The sequence below is a fragment of the Ciconia boyciana genome, chromosome 4 (genome assembly GCF_034638445.1).
Source record: "Ciconia boyciana chromosome 4, ASM3463844v1, whole genome shotgun sequence".
NCBI lineage: Eukaryota > Metazoa > Chordata > Aves > Ciconiiformes > Ciconiidae > Ciconia > Ciconia boyciana.
The window spans coordinates 48,346,840-48,362,925 of NC_132937.1; the positions used below are offsets into that span (position 1 = coordinate 48,346,840).

Here is a 16,086-nt window from a genome sequence, read left to right on the forward strand (position 1 = left end):
CAAGTTTTAAAAGAAAAATTTTCTTTAATAGCTTTTCAAGGAAAAAAAACAAAGATGATAAAGGAAAACTTCTGTTTAGTATTCCTAAGACAATGCAGCTGCACCTGTGTCCAGTTTCCAGATTGACTTTAGTACCTAAAAATATTCCAATTCACTTACCTTTAAGCAGAAAAATCTTTGGATAAAATTGACCAAGCATCAGATTTCCACAATAAAAATCTATCGAGATCTGCTAGTTTAGATTCTCAGACCACAAGCTGACATGCTAAGCAAAACCAACAGCAATGGTAAGGGATGTCAGCTGCTACCTGCTACTGGCCCTGTCGCATGTAGTGTAACCACACAAACACTTCAGTCATGGCACCACAGAACAGTCGCTCAGCTTCAGCTGCCAGGCTGAGGTGGGCATAGATTCTGTATGGGGGGTAAAACCACTAAGGGGTTGAACAGGCATTAACTGTGAGTAGCAACTTCTCAAACCACTCCACTGAGGTCTGCTAGAGCTCCTTTGCCCATAATCCTAGGTAAAGAGACTATTTAAAATGGCTTAAATTACTTACTTCAGCAGATGAAGTAATGTTTCTGACAGCAGCTAGACACATTTTGAATCACAGCACACCGTACCTTTCAGAGGATACTCAATGTACAAATATACTTAATTCTGACTGAAAGCAATCAGAGTTAGAAAAACACACCTAGGAAATAATGAAGAAAAATTAAATATTTCTAATAGGGAAGCTCATACGCATTATCTCTTCAGGTCACCTATTCCAATTCAACACACCCTGCTTGCTTCCCACCTCTTGGTCCCCAGCTTTTACTAGCTATAATTTATAAACCACTTAAGAGTTCTACACATAGACAAAATAATAAAGTAATTTCAGTACAAAAATTCTTGGAGGGGAAAGGGGGAACAGTGGCTCAATAAACAGATTTCTGCCTTTAGAGGTCTTCAAGTCACAGCTGGCCTGATCTGGTATTTGTGACAGTCTTGCTTCAAACAAGGAATCAGTCTAGGTGACCTCCAGATGTTCCTTCCAACCAGCTTTTCTATGGCTCTGTGACTCTTTAAAAGACTGCCTTGCACAGTATACCTATATTAGTAACAAACACACAGGAATCAATAACTCGGGACTGCACTGCATGGAAGGAAGCTAAATCAGACAACGCTTTTGTCCAATCAATTTCTTTCCACTTCTTCTGAATCATATAAGAATGAAATGAGAAAAACACTCTCCATCAAAACAAATTAAGACTTTCACAAACTAAACCAAGAAGTCCAAAGGAAATAATGATTTGAAATAGCTGAAGATGCCTTCTCCTTCAATAGCTGCAACTATATAAAAGCTGCTGTTAGGCCTACCATCTTGAGGCACTAACAGTGGACTCCCTATCCAGCAACAGCTACAACACTAAATTATTTTTTGTGGAGTAGAGAAATACTTACTCGGGCAAGTATTTGATAAGTCTTTTATAAATACTGATAAATAAATATTGATTTATTCTTATTCCTGTTTCCGCTATAGGGCAATACTTATAATAAAGATTAAAGTTTTACTTTTTTTTGATATAAAGTTCAATTTCAAATATAGTCAACACTTCTTTGGGGAAAAAAAAAAAAAGAGCTTTATCCCCTCTTGTCAGAATTATAAAATAACATTACTGAAAAAAAAGCTGGTTTGTATTCAATTATATAAGCATCAAAACTACATATATATTAAAAAAATCTACTTTGCTGCAAATGGAACTGTTCTACAGCTAGGAAATGTCAGCCTATATTATTCCTGTGTAAACTTATGTTTACCCACTAACATGATTTTACTGTGCCACACTTACTAATTATGTCTCCACACTGCCTTTTCCAGGATGCTCCATATCTCAATTGGGTTTCAGTTCAGAGAGGAAGAGACTACGAGACATCTTACCCTGGATAGAAATTGGAACTATCATCTCTTTTCCCCTCCCATGCTGCAGGAGAGTATCAGCTCTTTTTCTACCACCTCCAATACTGACAGAGAGCTAAGCTGTTTCTGAGATTAGGGAGGGGACAACTGCAGACACCCAAGGCAAGAGCCCTTCCATGTTCAGTGGATGAATCAGGACTGCACGACAAATAGAGTCCTTTTCATTCTCTACCAGAGAATAAAGGCAAAATACAGAATCACTTTATTCTTCAAGAAAACTATAACAAATCTTATCCTAAATTAAACTATAATTCAGTTATCTGTGGATATAAAACAAAACTCTTTATTGATTTGAGGTAATATTTCTCTCCAATAACATGCTACTGACCTATACATAGAGCTGGTCGTATCAGAGCCCAAAAACTCAATTTGCACATTTCCTGACTTTACCTGCTGAAACAAACCACTTGGATATTAAATTGAAACAACACTGTCAAAATGCGTACAATCTGCAGTAAAGGACAGTGCAGTTGTGTAGCATTTTAGCTATCATGCCATTGTTTTTTCTGAATGAAAACAAACTCCATCTTGCAGCAGGAATGCAGTAAAACACAGGTTTTCCACAGCAAACTTACTTGAGCAAGCCCTTACTCATCTGCCAAAAAGGCTGGAAACTGTATTAAGCAGACACAAGTAACATTAACATGGATACTGCCCTGTCCACCCAGACAGTGTTTGGTGCCTGAAGGATGATGAAGATGGAAACCTGTATAGTGAGTATTAGTATAAGCCCATAACAGAGGTTAGTGAAAGCACTAAAGTGAATGTGAAACAAATGCTATTCTGAGAAAAGCTGATTTCAGAGTAAGTGAATGTCGTATTGGAAAGCACTGAAATATTTGTACTGTTTGAAATAGTGTATTCCAGTTTTCATGTATGACTTAGTCTCAGAGTAAAGCCAGTTCTTTACATAAAAAACCAACACTAAAGCAAAATAAATGAGTAAAATAATTCAAAGGTGAACAATTTTTACACTACTGCTTTTTAATTTTTAATGCTAAATTAATGGTGATCACAATAGGTAGAGTGGAAGAAATATGACTTCCCTGAATTAGTACTGTTTTGAGTTATCATCTGTTCTAATCTCAATTCCAAGAGATTGGATTATTTCATACTTTTGACTGATAGTTAAAGCTGTTTTTTATCAATTTTTCTTCCACATATTTATAATTGTCATCAAGTAATTTGTTAAACAAACTCATTGCTGAAAGTAAAAAACAAATCCAGATCTAGAGATCTTTCACATTTATTCCTTTTAAATAACACCGCTGCTGGAACATTTCTGTTCTAAGATTCACTAGAAATGAACATTTTACTAGCCAAGAGCCCCTTAGCCAGCTCTGAGAAAATTCTTAGGTGTTATTTAAGTTCAGTAGGTCTAGAAGATGTCTGGGTGCCACAGGTTTTCCTTTCAAGCCAAAACAAATTCCACAGATGTTATGACTGAATAGATGTGCAGGCAATTAACAAGGCAACATAAAAACTAGGGCCTGGACACTAGTTATGAGCATCCAAAAACCCCACTAGGGAGACTGGGTGCAACTAAAACAGAAGCCATCCCAAGCTGGTCTTGCCATCCGAGGGTGAAGAAGGGGGATTAAATAGATAAATGATATTTCAGATCTCTTCTAATCCTATTTTAGAGGCATAGAAATGTAGACAAATAAAACACTAAGCCACAGAAATGCTCTTGACATTTGTAAATTACCTCAGCAAGGACAATACAACCCATTTATAAGTTATCATAACATAAATCACTTTGACTTGAAAACAGGAACATTTTTACAGATCTAGTAAAACTTTGTTATGAACTATGATAGTTGAGTCCTTATGGCTCCTCCTTGAAGAACAAAAGTAACATCAATCCATGCTTCAAATTATGAAGTGACAACATAGAGCAATTGTTAATAAAAATTTATTTTAATAATCATTTTAACAAAAATGCAATTTTTATCGCATATGCAGCAGAGCCTTATTCCCCCAGATAGGGAAATGGATGTTTTTGACATCAAACACTAACTCAGTAGTATTTGCCATGGTAAAATAAAGTTAAGTTAGCCCCCTCCAACTGCAAGAATTCCTGTTTTCTCATTACATTCTAGCAGCAAGTCCACTGTTCTCAAATTGAAAAACTGGCCTGAATTTTCCTGTTCACAAATTTGTAAGACACATTTCATGGCTTTCAAAGATTTGGCAACTACTGAGTATGTCCTGTTCTCTCTTTATTCTCCTAATCTTCTATCTTGCTCCCAACAGCTCCTCTCTTAGAAAATATAACATGCAATAATCTGGAAAATGAAGAATTACTACAGACTTTTGAAGCTTACACACTGACACAGCATATGTTTTTATATAGTCAAAACAGCAAAGCAGGTCTGAACAAGCGCATTAATAATGCTGATTTACAGAAAAATGTAAGTAAACCCAATAAAACCTCAGTGGTACATGTTTCTGAAGATACTGACATTGCAGCTTAATGCCTCGAGTACATTGTTATGACTTGGTAGAAGACCTCATTTAATGTTTTCAACATGGCTACGAGGCTGTTCCAGATCTAGAGGCTAGACAACATTACAACAAAGTTTTTACAGCTCTGAAGACAAAAGTGAATATTGAACTCCCAAGGACAGTACATCAGACACTACAGAACTGCTGCCAGGCTGTTAAATTCATTTCTTCACTTTCAAGCAGTGCTTGATTTCATACACAAAACATAATGGTACTCTAAAGAAATAAAACATACTGTGAAATAGACTTTAAGCAGATGGACTGCTATGAATCTTTCAGAGCACAAGCATAGGGTATAGAAATTACAACAAGGTTGTTCTGAAGGTGTGTGCTATATTGGTGTTTTCTACATCAATTGGAATAAAAGAGATTCAACTTACACTTCCTTCAACTCCTGCTTCAGGCACATCACAGTTATTTCAAGCAGCCTCTGGTCCCTCCTATTTTCTCAACCCTATGGATGTTCTGAATTTCATCCAATGCCTGTTTCAAGCACCCTGTCACAGAATTCTCATGCTTTTGTACTGTGCCTTGCACTGCAATCTTTGTTGTACTCCACGATTTACTTCAGCATAGCTCTCTTAGTCCAGATCCAACAAGCCTATCACCATTGTCACAGTCTAATTCAAGGATTTATAGCCTAATTTATCTAACTCCAGTAATAAAATAACATTTAAAATGAATGTGTAGCATGCAAGTTGTTCTCTCTGATTCTGTCTTTCCATTATATTCACTACTACTCTGTCAATAATATTGACACAGAACACTGCCACAGTAATAACCATCACCTTGTTTCAAAGACACAGATTCAATAAAGTGGTTATACCTTCCTCTTCATAACTTGTAAGAAAAGCTCATAACTATGGCAATACTCACGACACAGCTGTGTTCTCCAGTAAGTTTTGCTCACAACAGTTATGGGAAGTTTTCAGCTAAAAAAACTGCACAACCAGCCTATATTCATGAACAGTATCTTTTGGGTACCACTGCTACAGCAAGTCAGGAATGTGCAAGTCATCTCAATAGAAACATGAACTGTGACTCAAATTTACATTTAGCTGCCTTAAAGAACCAATAGTGGAAAAAAAAATCACCTCATTAAAAAATAAGGAAAAAGTACTCACTTTTACATTCCTGATGCTCTCTTCTACCTCCTGTACTTTTAAAGAACATTGTAAAGAGTGATTATGGCTATTATTGGATTTAAATCAAGTGTTTTTGTGAATTCAGAACAAGATTTACCAAATCTCTTTCTCTGTTCTACATTGTAAGGGTACCTTTAAACAGAAGATAAAATTTCAGAAGAGCTTTGAGAAATACTACTTAGCCTTAAACATTATGAAACATTACTAAACAATAAGGTATTAGCATGAATTCAATCCAATCCTATCCATTTCAGCCTAACAGCTACAGGACTAACGGACACTTAATAAGCATAAGAAGAAAAGCTCTTTCTCATAACACTGTAAAGTTTTAGGAAAATTTTCTCCAGCGAGGTCAAAATTTGCAATGAAGTAGTAGCCAGAGTAAGAAGGGAAATGCCTCAACATATTAAGAGACAAAGGACAAGAGAGTACCAAAAGAAATATGACCCTTCATACCATGCCCAGGACAATGCCTGTCACCTCCAGATGAAAAAGAATGTTTTGTGCCTTTCACCTGAATGGAAATGAACACGCCATGTGAGCATAACTTAGACTATCAGATCCAGCAGATCAAGTAGTTAGAGACATGGGAAAAGTAAAAGTGGAGAAGAGGAATTTCCATCATTGCTCATTGAATAGACACACATGACATCTCCATGTGCAGTCAGGATTGCAAAACTGTGCAAACACCAATAGAATGCCTGACAGAAAACTCTGTTACTCTCTTCTGGATTTCCACCTGCACTGACACATCTCCTTCCTGTCTGAAACCGACAATGAAAGGGAGTAATACTATACTTGCAGTGTTCTCTGATGATGAAAATATGTATAATTAAAACCTAAGTTCAGATGATTAATGGCATCTGGTACTGGTCTACAGTTACAGATACATATGCTTAACAAAACCATACACTAATTATTTTCTATATTAAATTACCTCTGATAATGTTAAGCTCCTTATGACACGATATGGAATTGGAAAAACAGAGGTACATGGCATTGTACTGCTGAATTTACTATTCAGTCATGTAAAACTGCAAATTAAAACTGAAAGAACTTTTTTAACTCCCATGTTTTTAGTGGTATGGAACACTAGCTTGTTTTATAATAAGCTTCTGAAACATACCTGAAACTCATATTTTCTGAAACAAATCAGATCAGCATTAGATGAGCCTTGGTATCAAGGTATTACAAAACCCAAACTTTTTTTATCATTTCAGAAAACAAAACAAACTTATTGCAAGAAAGGGAGATCACATAATAGCTATACAGGTCAATATACGTAAGGTAACTGGGATAATGAAGAGCGAGGGATTTCTGTTTTCACTTTAGCATCCATGCACCATATGCAATTTACAAAAAGAAAACTGACTGAAGGGAAGTTCTCTTGATTCCAGTTTTATTAATGAGCTTAATTTCCACTGTGTCAATTAAAAGGCAGGAATTTCAGACAGACAGACAGACAAGAAATGTCTGTATTTAGGTATTGTGATTAAGCATATTACAGTAAGCACTAGTCTCCACTAACAGTGCAGGATTTAGTCTGGGATCTACTCAAGACCAAAAATTCTTTAATGTCACAGACTAAAAATTAGAAATTAAAAATATGATAATTTTCACTGAGATTATATTATAGAATATATTTTTATTATAAATACAATCATTCTGTGATAGCTGTTCATTATGCATTTCTTTAAAAAAAGTTTAAACTCACATGCCAGTATTTACAGTTCTTCTAACAGCACTTCAAAATTTGTCTCATCTTTAAAAACATAATTTGTAACTATAAAAAAATTCTGCTAACATGCTATTAAGTATATTAAGTATCAAGATGGAGGCAAATGGGCAGCTGTTTTTAACTTTTGTTATTTTTATGACACATATAAGATAAGCAGTTATCACAGTAAACATCATCTCTATCAATTAACTTCAAAAGCTACTTTCAAATATTGCCAGTCTGTTTTGCTAACAGTGGCTCTCTTTCAAAATAATAATCTAATTCTCTAAAGATACATTCTGCAAATGAATCACGGTCTAATCAGCTGATGAGCCTGTTTCATATGCTGTGTTACTGAATGGGAAACTTTCACACTAAAATTAACATCAGAAAAGTCCAATGCAATAAGGCTGTCCTGTTTCACAAAATAAAATGTAGACTCATCAGCAAAGAAAATAATTTAAAAAAAAAAAATCAGTATCCTCCTAATTTTTTCTACAGGTAAAAATGTCAACTTACCAGACTTGTGCTTCTTGTGTTTTGCTTTCTTTTTAATTATAAACAACTTGTTCTGTATCTCAGATTTATATGATTTGAATGGATGAAGATGAATCTCACGCTTTCTTTGCAAGTCATCAAGTTTCCTCTGTAAATTTTCATTTAGAATATCCTTCAACTTCTTTTTTTTCTTTTTCTTCTTTTTTGCCCGCAACTTATTTAGTTCCTTAGTATTTCGCAGTGAGTTCTCTAGCATTGTTTCTTTAGCAGATTCATGGTAATTTATGTCTTGGTTGTCATTATGAGTGCCATTGACATGCATTTGGCAAGCTTTCAGTGTGTTCTCCTTGAATGGATTGATCTCAACTTTTACTCTGGGCATTTCAGCACAACCTTGTCCATTCTCCACAGCCCTTATTTCTCCTGATCTAGGGTTACCATCCATACCAACAATCTCTCCCGAACTAATCAAATTACTCAAGTTCTCTTTATAGCAACCAGTTTTTTGTATGTCGCAGACTCTTGAGGTCGTGATTTCACAGTTAATCTCCTCTGTAGTGACTCTAAAGCTATCTAAATGTGGGTTTTTTTCTGGACAGATAACAACGGAGTCCATACTTTTCTCTATTTCTGTCTTGGAATGAGGTAGCAGCTCTTCTTTACCACCAGAACTGACCTCCCTATTGCTTTTGCTTACATATTCATGTTTTACTTTCTCCAATTTAATACGTGACACTTTTTTAACTTTGATGGGAGGAGATGGGAATTCAGGAGCCTGAAAAGGTTTTTGTTTGTAAATCCGAACATCTGCACCACAGAACTGTGGAAAATGAACATATGCATTCTCCAGGTAGTCATAACCAAGAATTACTTCTCTGCATTCGTGGATAGGCTGACCTAGCACCGCATCCTGAACATCCTTTTGTGTTTCATACACGAAATCACAGAGACCTTTTAGCAGCCACACTTTTTGGTAGAATGGTAGCTCATGAAATGGTTTTTCCTCCAAGGGATTAACTTCTCCAAGGACCTTGAAAAACTGGGGACACAAACCAAGTTTTTCTGCAGAGCTATTTGGATTGTCAGTCTGCCCTACAACAGTATACCAGTGTTGTACTTTCTGTCTGAGTGCCGCCTCCCAAGTCCTGTAAGAAAGTGTAGGCCTGCGATGTAACGTAGATCTGCGATGAGGAGGACTTAACAAAGAAGTCATTATTTTAGATAAAAAAGCATTACACTGGGGCATCAGAAGACAACGTTCCAATTCATAGAATACTATTTCAGGTAAATTTAAAATCTGTTGTGCTAAACAAAGAAAATGACCAATAGCTGGAATCTCCCACATTGTCTCCATCCTTGTAGGTGCTGCTTGAGCTAAAAGCGACTTTTCCCATTCTTCTACTTCTTTCTGACTAGCTTCTTCTGCTTCTTTTCTTTCTTGCTCTCTCAGCCTATTAAAAGAAAGTTCATGAAAATTCAGATATCAGATGAATGAAAAGAAACTGGGGAGAAAAAAATCAGAACTACAGCATGACAAACATACTTATCTTAAAGTAATAAAGAACACAGTAAATAAAGTTTTAATTCAGTTTGTCTTACTTTAGATTGCACAACGCATCACTGCACCAAAACGGGAAATTATAGTCTTTTATTTCTATCACCACTAGTTTAAAAAAGGGGAAAAGGTAAGAAAAAAACCTGGCAGGTAGCAACAGTTTGGTTGGTTTAGAATTTTTTAAAAAATGTATTCCCTTCCCCAATCCTTTTTTGGTGGGATTAAGTATTTCCAACAAACTATCCATATAAAAATCTCTGAAAACAAATTCTAGGTAACTCTTGCTTTCAAATGGTTGCCCTGTGGCTTGTGTCACCTACGTTGTAACTCTCTTCCCAAGTATACATGCCTAACTGTTAAGTGCTTCATCCATATACAAAAGCCATTTTCCCTCCCACCCATAAGTGTGTTACTAGTTGGTTTGCAATGGTGGTCAAAAAGGAAACAAATATCAGGATGCATGAAGAATGTGATGGAAAATAACACCAGAAATAAAATGTCATTACATTAATAAATGGTTTGCCCTCACCTGAAAAACTGTATTCAGTTCTGGTCCCCCTATCTAAAAAAAGGATAGAGCAGAAATAGTGGGTATTCAGAGAAAGAGGTTATCAGTAATCAGAGGCCTGTAAAAATTTCTGAAAAATCTGGGACTCTACACAAAACACTAGCAAGAGAAAACATGACAGCAATATACAAAACTAATATGATAGACTGGGAACTTCTATTTACTTTTATTTGTAAATTCATCATGAAATTTAAAGGCAACAAGTTTAAAAGGAAGAAATACTTCCACTTCAGATAATCAATCATGCGTAGCTTACCATCTAACTTACTAGAACACAGGATACGTTAATTTAGTTCCAAAGTGAAAAATAGGACATCTGCATGAATCACAAGAATATCAAGGGTTACCAGTAACAGGAGGGATTTTTCTTTAATGTTGCAATGGTAAACTAATATTTTTGCCTCGAGGCATAACCAGATTCCAAAAGATAGGATTAGGATTCAGCTGTACTTACAGGAAAGTTTTTCTAGAGCTCATCCAAAGCTTCTCATATCTTTTTCTCTGAAGGTACTATCACTGACCACTGCTAGAAACAATTACCTATGCATATCACTAACGTGACCTGTTACTGGAATTCACATGTCCTTATTTTCAGATTGCTAACCTCCAATTACATTCCTTCATGTACAAGTAGCAAATAAATGCCATGTATCCATTCAAAGCATCAATGCTTTCCAAATTCAGCCAAAGAGTAATGGTATATTAAAGTCTTTCCTTTGACAACATGAAGGTAATAGTGGCTTCTAGCATGAAGAATGTGTATCTGAAGTATTCAGTAGTGACTAGATATCTCAATAATGTAAAAAATGAGACAAACCTAGCTTAGCCCAAATTTTAGTATCAATGCAGGAGAAATACGCCATGACCACAAACTTAAAATTTGCATGCTCTGTGTATGTAAAATGACATATAATACAGTAAGATTCCACTGAATACTTTATCTTATATAATTAAATTTCAAGTTACTTGTTACCATAATTTGAACAGAAATTTTTAATACCACATAGATGCATCCTTGTTATTTATGTACCTATCAAATGCAGAAAGACACATTCACATAAAACATAAAATTAAAATGTAAAAGCAAACAGGTCAGTAAACTCTCAACTTCACTCTCCCAATGCAGCATTAATTTAACTGTATAATGATGGGATCTAAAGACAAAATCCCACTTTGCAGCACCAATTTAAACATATAATGAATGTGGTCTAATGACAAAATGTCATTTGCCATTCTAGGTGAATAAACCAGTAAATTCAACAATACTACTTGCATAGGTAAAGTGAGCATTTTTTTCAATTCTGACTTTTGTTCTATTTCCATGTGTTAATATTGCATTAATATAATAAATAAAAATAACTAAAAATAATAAATAAAAATAAATAACTTACAAGTGGGGCAGAGGAAGAAGCAATAGTAAGTAAAAAGTGTTCTCAAAAATAAATTTCAAAGCACTCCTGAATCCCATCCCCTCCTCATTCCTAACTGTAAAACATACTTCCAAATCACCTGCTGCCTCTAAAAGTTGTGAACTCTATTAAAGTAATATGGAAATAAGCTTAAATATGAATAGACAGATAGCGAGATAGAACATTTGTGGAAATAATCACATTTCAGTATTGTTTAATAAAAACACAGGCTGTAGATGATCTAAAAATATAATCTTTGCAAGCAGTTTCAACTTATCATCAATAATTTAAATTAAGGCAGAATTCTCAAAATACAATGCCCTAGATTCACCTCTGTCTTCTACTTCATAAAATTACAATGATTATACTATTTTAAAGATCTTTTAAAAAGAAAAACATATGTTGTTTCACTTGCAAAAAGTTTGCCTTTTTTTTTAAAAGCTATAATTTTATCATGATATCTGTAGTCATTCCATTCTCAGCAGACATTCAAGAAAAAATGTAAATAATAGCACACTTTCATATCTTCATTATTGAGGTCTTCCTAGTAGTTGCCCATCTTTTGGAGGGCATTGCTTTTTCCTGGGGTGGTTTTTTTCAGATGGAGGAGGGTGATGAAGAGGAGAGAGGAGGTGGGGTGAGGGAGCACGGGTGGAGGGGGAGGGGGGGGGAGAGAGAGAGAGAGAGAAACATTTGATATTTAGCAGGACAAACATCCTTACACTGAGAAATTCTCTGGACAAACGTATTTGGCTTTTATACTGACAGCAATTGTAAGAAAACTTGTTGTTTCGTACTTCTATTTACATGTATCAGGAGTATGTTTGCAGACATGTATTGTGTTTACAATAACAACACAAAACTATTCTAAGGTCAAGCTGACATTTCCAGACTAACAAAGAACAAACATATTCCTAGAACACGTCTGCAGCAGTTGTTTTGCAGCTCTTGAGTGGATAAAACCGCGGTACCTGACCTTAAAACTCAGCAGACATGCTCCCCAAGTAGAGATACCACCTAAAACAGAGTCCAGACATAACTCCCCACTTTTCTTGTCATTTTAGATAAGACAGCAGACACATCTCACCAGCTAATTCCTTCTCACTTGCAACAAGAGATTTCACTTGAAGGGGAGAGGAAGCAAAGACTAGATTGTACTTCCCCCCCCTCCCCCAATTACCACTTCTAACCCACTCAAGTGCTGAGTAATTTTTCACAAGTAAAAGATAAGGTATTGGAACTCTGATGGCAAGGTACAGAGAACTGTTTTAATTCTACAATAACTTGTTTCTACAAACTTTCTTTTAAAAATAAACTAGAAAGCTACGTATGAATAACAATATTACACATTATTCTAAATTAAATAAAGATTTAATAGTCAGAAGAAATTAGATTTGGAGATGCCCATGACCTTAATTCCGTATCTGTAATGTCTTACATCGTATTATGACATACGCTATATTTTTCCATAGGACTCAGTTCATTCCATGCTCACAACATCCTCAAAAAAGGCAAAATTGACTGTATAAGTATACCTCATTCCACAATTTGCTAATTTAAATTACTAACTTGCAACTGGAATTGAATTATTTAAATGTTTTAACGAACATGTCTGAAACTTATCCCAGGATCATGTCTTCAGAGATGGTAAAGACATAGAGCTGCCTAGCATAATTTTCAACAAACCAAAGTCGTACAAACACTTGAAACCATTGAAATCAACCAGTTAATTACCTGTCATTCACTGGTGGGTTTAAAAATTTCAGTAGGAACGTACCTCTGTTTCAGTATCTAAATGCCTCTAAATAGGCAAGCATTTCCAAAAATAGTTCCATAACTATTTGTTATTAATTAATATGTAAGCTAGTATGTATATTGATATGTTACTTAATTAGCATGTAACTAAGCAGCTGAGTAGAAACTCATGGAAATGCAACTAATAATCCAAAGAAGATATTCAGTATTCTGATAATTAGAACAATTGAACAAAAAGAAAGCTTACAAACAAGGCTGACAAGAAAAGTAAAGCAGATGTTGCTATATATATACTTTGGGGGGGGAAAAGTACTTTTGCTGCTGTACAGAAACTATTAGCTGAAAAACAGTGAAATCAGCTTTGCAAAGACATCTTCTCAGTTTTTACATGTTGAGTCTATGATGATGAATGTATCACTTGGGGGAGGTTATAAAACATTAAATAAAGAAAAAATGAAGTAGACTGTGCAAGAAATAGATAAACTACAAGGAAAAAAAAAAAGAGAACTCTCTACAAAGGATACCTACATAACAAAAATAACAAAAGGATTTGGAGTAGGATTTCCATGAAGTTAACTACAGAAAATAAGATAAAAACCACACTTCAGGATATTCTTCCAAAATATGAAGTTGAAAAAAGCTTGTAAAATCAATTTCAAGGGGGGGGTGGGGGGTGGCGGAGGGGGGGGAATTGAAAACTATTTTAAAGATTTCATTTACTGCAGTTCTTTCTACTCATCATATGAGTAGTGCCTTACTTATGAGATGCCTGTGCCTTACAAGAGTATCTAAATATCTAAAACACATTATTAGATATCAACTTGGATTTCAACAGGCAATTTCTTCAGGTATGAGGCTAAGTTTTTTAGAAAGGCACTTGCATTTGCAACCTTACTTATTCTGGCACTAAAAGTATGTAACTCCTAGTGAGGCAGCTAACCAGTCCAAACTAAGATAATTACTAGCTAGAAAGTACATGTATGCTGAGTGGTCAGCTGGATGGTCAGAAAGTGAGCACTTTTTTATGTTCCTGATAACTCATCTGCAAGTTGGGTGAACAGCAGGTGCTGCCTATCCAAACAAAACTGATTTGCCAGCACACAAGCAAGTTATACTACCAAACTACACACAATTTTATGGGGAAAAACAGCAGCAGAGCAAAACCAGGAGGAAGGCAAAGTTCAGTACGGTAGAAATTAAAATGCTAAATATAGTTCACCCACTCATTTCAGTTGACCATCACAATCATTCATAATTATACTCTGACACAGGATAGCCTATATTATAGCAACAGATTTGGACACTCATTCTTTTACAACTGTGATGAAAGACTAATAAAGCAATCAATAATAATAATAATCATCATCATCAATAAAATAATCTGTATCCACTAAAGTAGTGCTTTAATTCCAAGAATACAGTTTATACCATGAATTCTAATGGGATACATTTAAAAAAATAGGAATTCTGTATTAACATTTTGTGGCCTGAAAAAGATTTGGATAATTGTTCAGAATCACATATTTTTTAACTTGGATTTTCCTTGCAGATTCAGTATAAGGTTTAAACAGGTATAAATGTAATTTCAGTACAGCAAACTTCATTGTTATTACAAAAAAATGCAGAGCAAGTGAAAGCCAAATTCAGTAATGAAAATGCGTATCTGCCAATGGACAAAGCCCAGTAGCTCTAAGGAATACTGCAATGGGGTTACCAGAAGGACGGCACTGCACACTCCAATTAAACTACCCAAGTCTGCAATCTTGCATACAGTTTTGAAAGTATCTATTCTGTGCCAACCCCAGTGTGTCAGATTTCTAAAAAAAAGAAACTGAATAACAATTTTCTCTTCTTAACAGATAACAATATATTGAACATAATCTATACTTTAGCAATAATACAAAGTAAGTTTAAGAAATTGTAATACATTTTTGAATAGTGTCCCATCTTAGTGTCGCAAGTATGTGCATTTATATATAAAACACTTTGAAAATTTATATATGCTGTATCATATGACCTTCACTGGTAATATATTGCTAATTTTATAGGCCTTCCAATTTCCAAGCCTTTTTCATAAAATACTGCTACAATGTACTTTTGGAACATTTGCAATTTGGTGAGTTGGGAAACAATTGCTATAGAGAGGTCCAAGTTACTCTGAAAACATGGTGGATCCACTAGGAAATAAGAAGATATCTGAAGCATGATTATTTGAGGAGATCATTAGAGTCAAAGAAGTATTCAACCAGCTATCTAGTGACATACTTTTATTGCTTCCTAATGAGTGACATAGTTCAAAATTTTAGGGCATAAAGAGGCAAGCTAGTTGTGATCTTTTTCTGTTATTGTAGAATATTCTGTAGAATCAACCACCGTGGACTATCCTTTGCATAGGATCTGGGACTTTTGAGTATATCCAGATACATGGATTTAACTGTTAATTACTACAGTTTTGCCAAATGTGCTTAAAACAGGTGTATGAAAGCAAAATTTTTATTTGATCAGGTAATATGTTCTACTGGCTCTATGGATGAATTAAAATCCAATCAAAATGTCCTTTTTCATAACACTGTTATCAAGTTCAGAGATCTAGAACACAGAGTTGAACACAAATCAAGAGAATTTTACCAGAGAAATAATACCCTAGTGATCTTTGCTTTTTTGCAAAGTATGAGGTGGATTAGAAGAAGAAAGATTCATTCATTTCTATGGAAAAAGTACTGGCTAACACTCAAGTCAGCCAAAACTGTATGGCTTCAAATCTGTTGAAAATGAAGATTACCTGCAAAATGAGAGTGAACTGGTTATATATGGGAAAAATCTCCAAAACTTTAAACTTTGAAAAAAGCTGGAAATATTTGGCTTCCTAAAGCTAATACTGTCCTATCACCATGCTCCATGTTCAGATACAGTCTCTCAAGTTACTGTTAAAGTATACAAGCTTATAAGCTTAATTTTCCTCACAGT

General features: G+C 35.0%; 1 protein-coding gene across 7 annotated transcripts in view; it reads right to left on the minus strand.

Moving 5' to 3' along the window:
* BRD10 (bromodomain containing 10) overlaps positions 1-16,086 on the minus strand; it is a 52,360-nt gene that overhangs the window by 31,586 nt on the left and 4,688 nt on the right. For 6 of the 7 annotated variants that reach the window (XM_072858999.1, XM_072859000.1, XM_072859003.1 and 3 more), the window contains one exon: positions 7,854-9,283. In XM_072858999.1, coding sequence (XP_072715100.1) covers positions 7,854-9,283 — 1,430 coding nt within the window. Of the gene's footprint in view, positions 1-7,853; positions 9,284-9,916; positions 9,952-16,086 lie in introns of those variants that run through there. The other variant, XM_072859006.1, reaches the window with a different exon arrangement.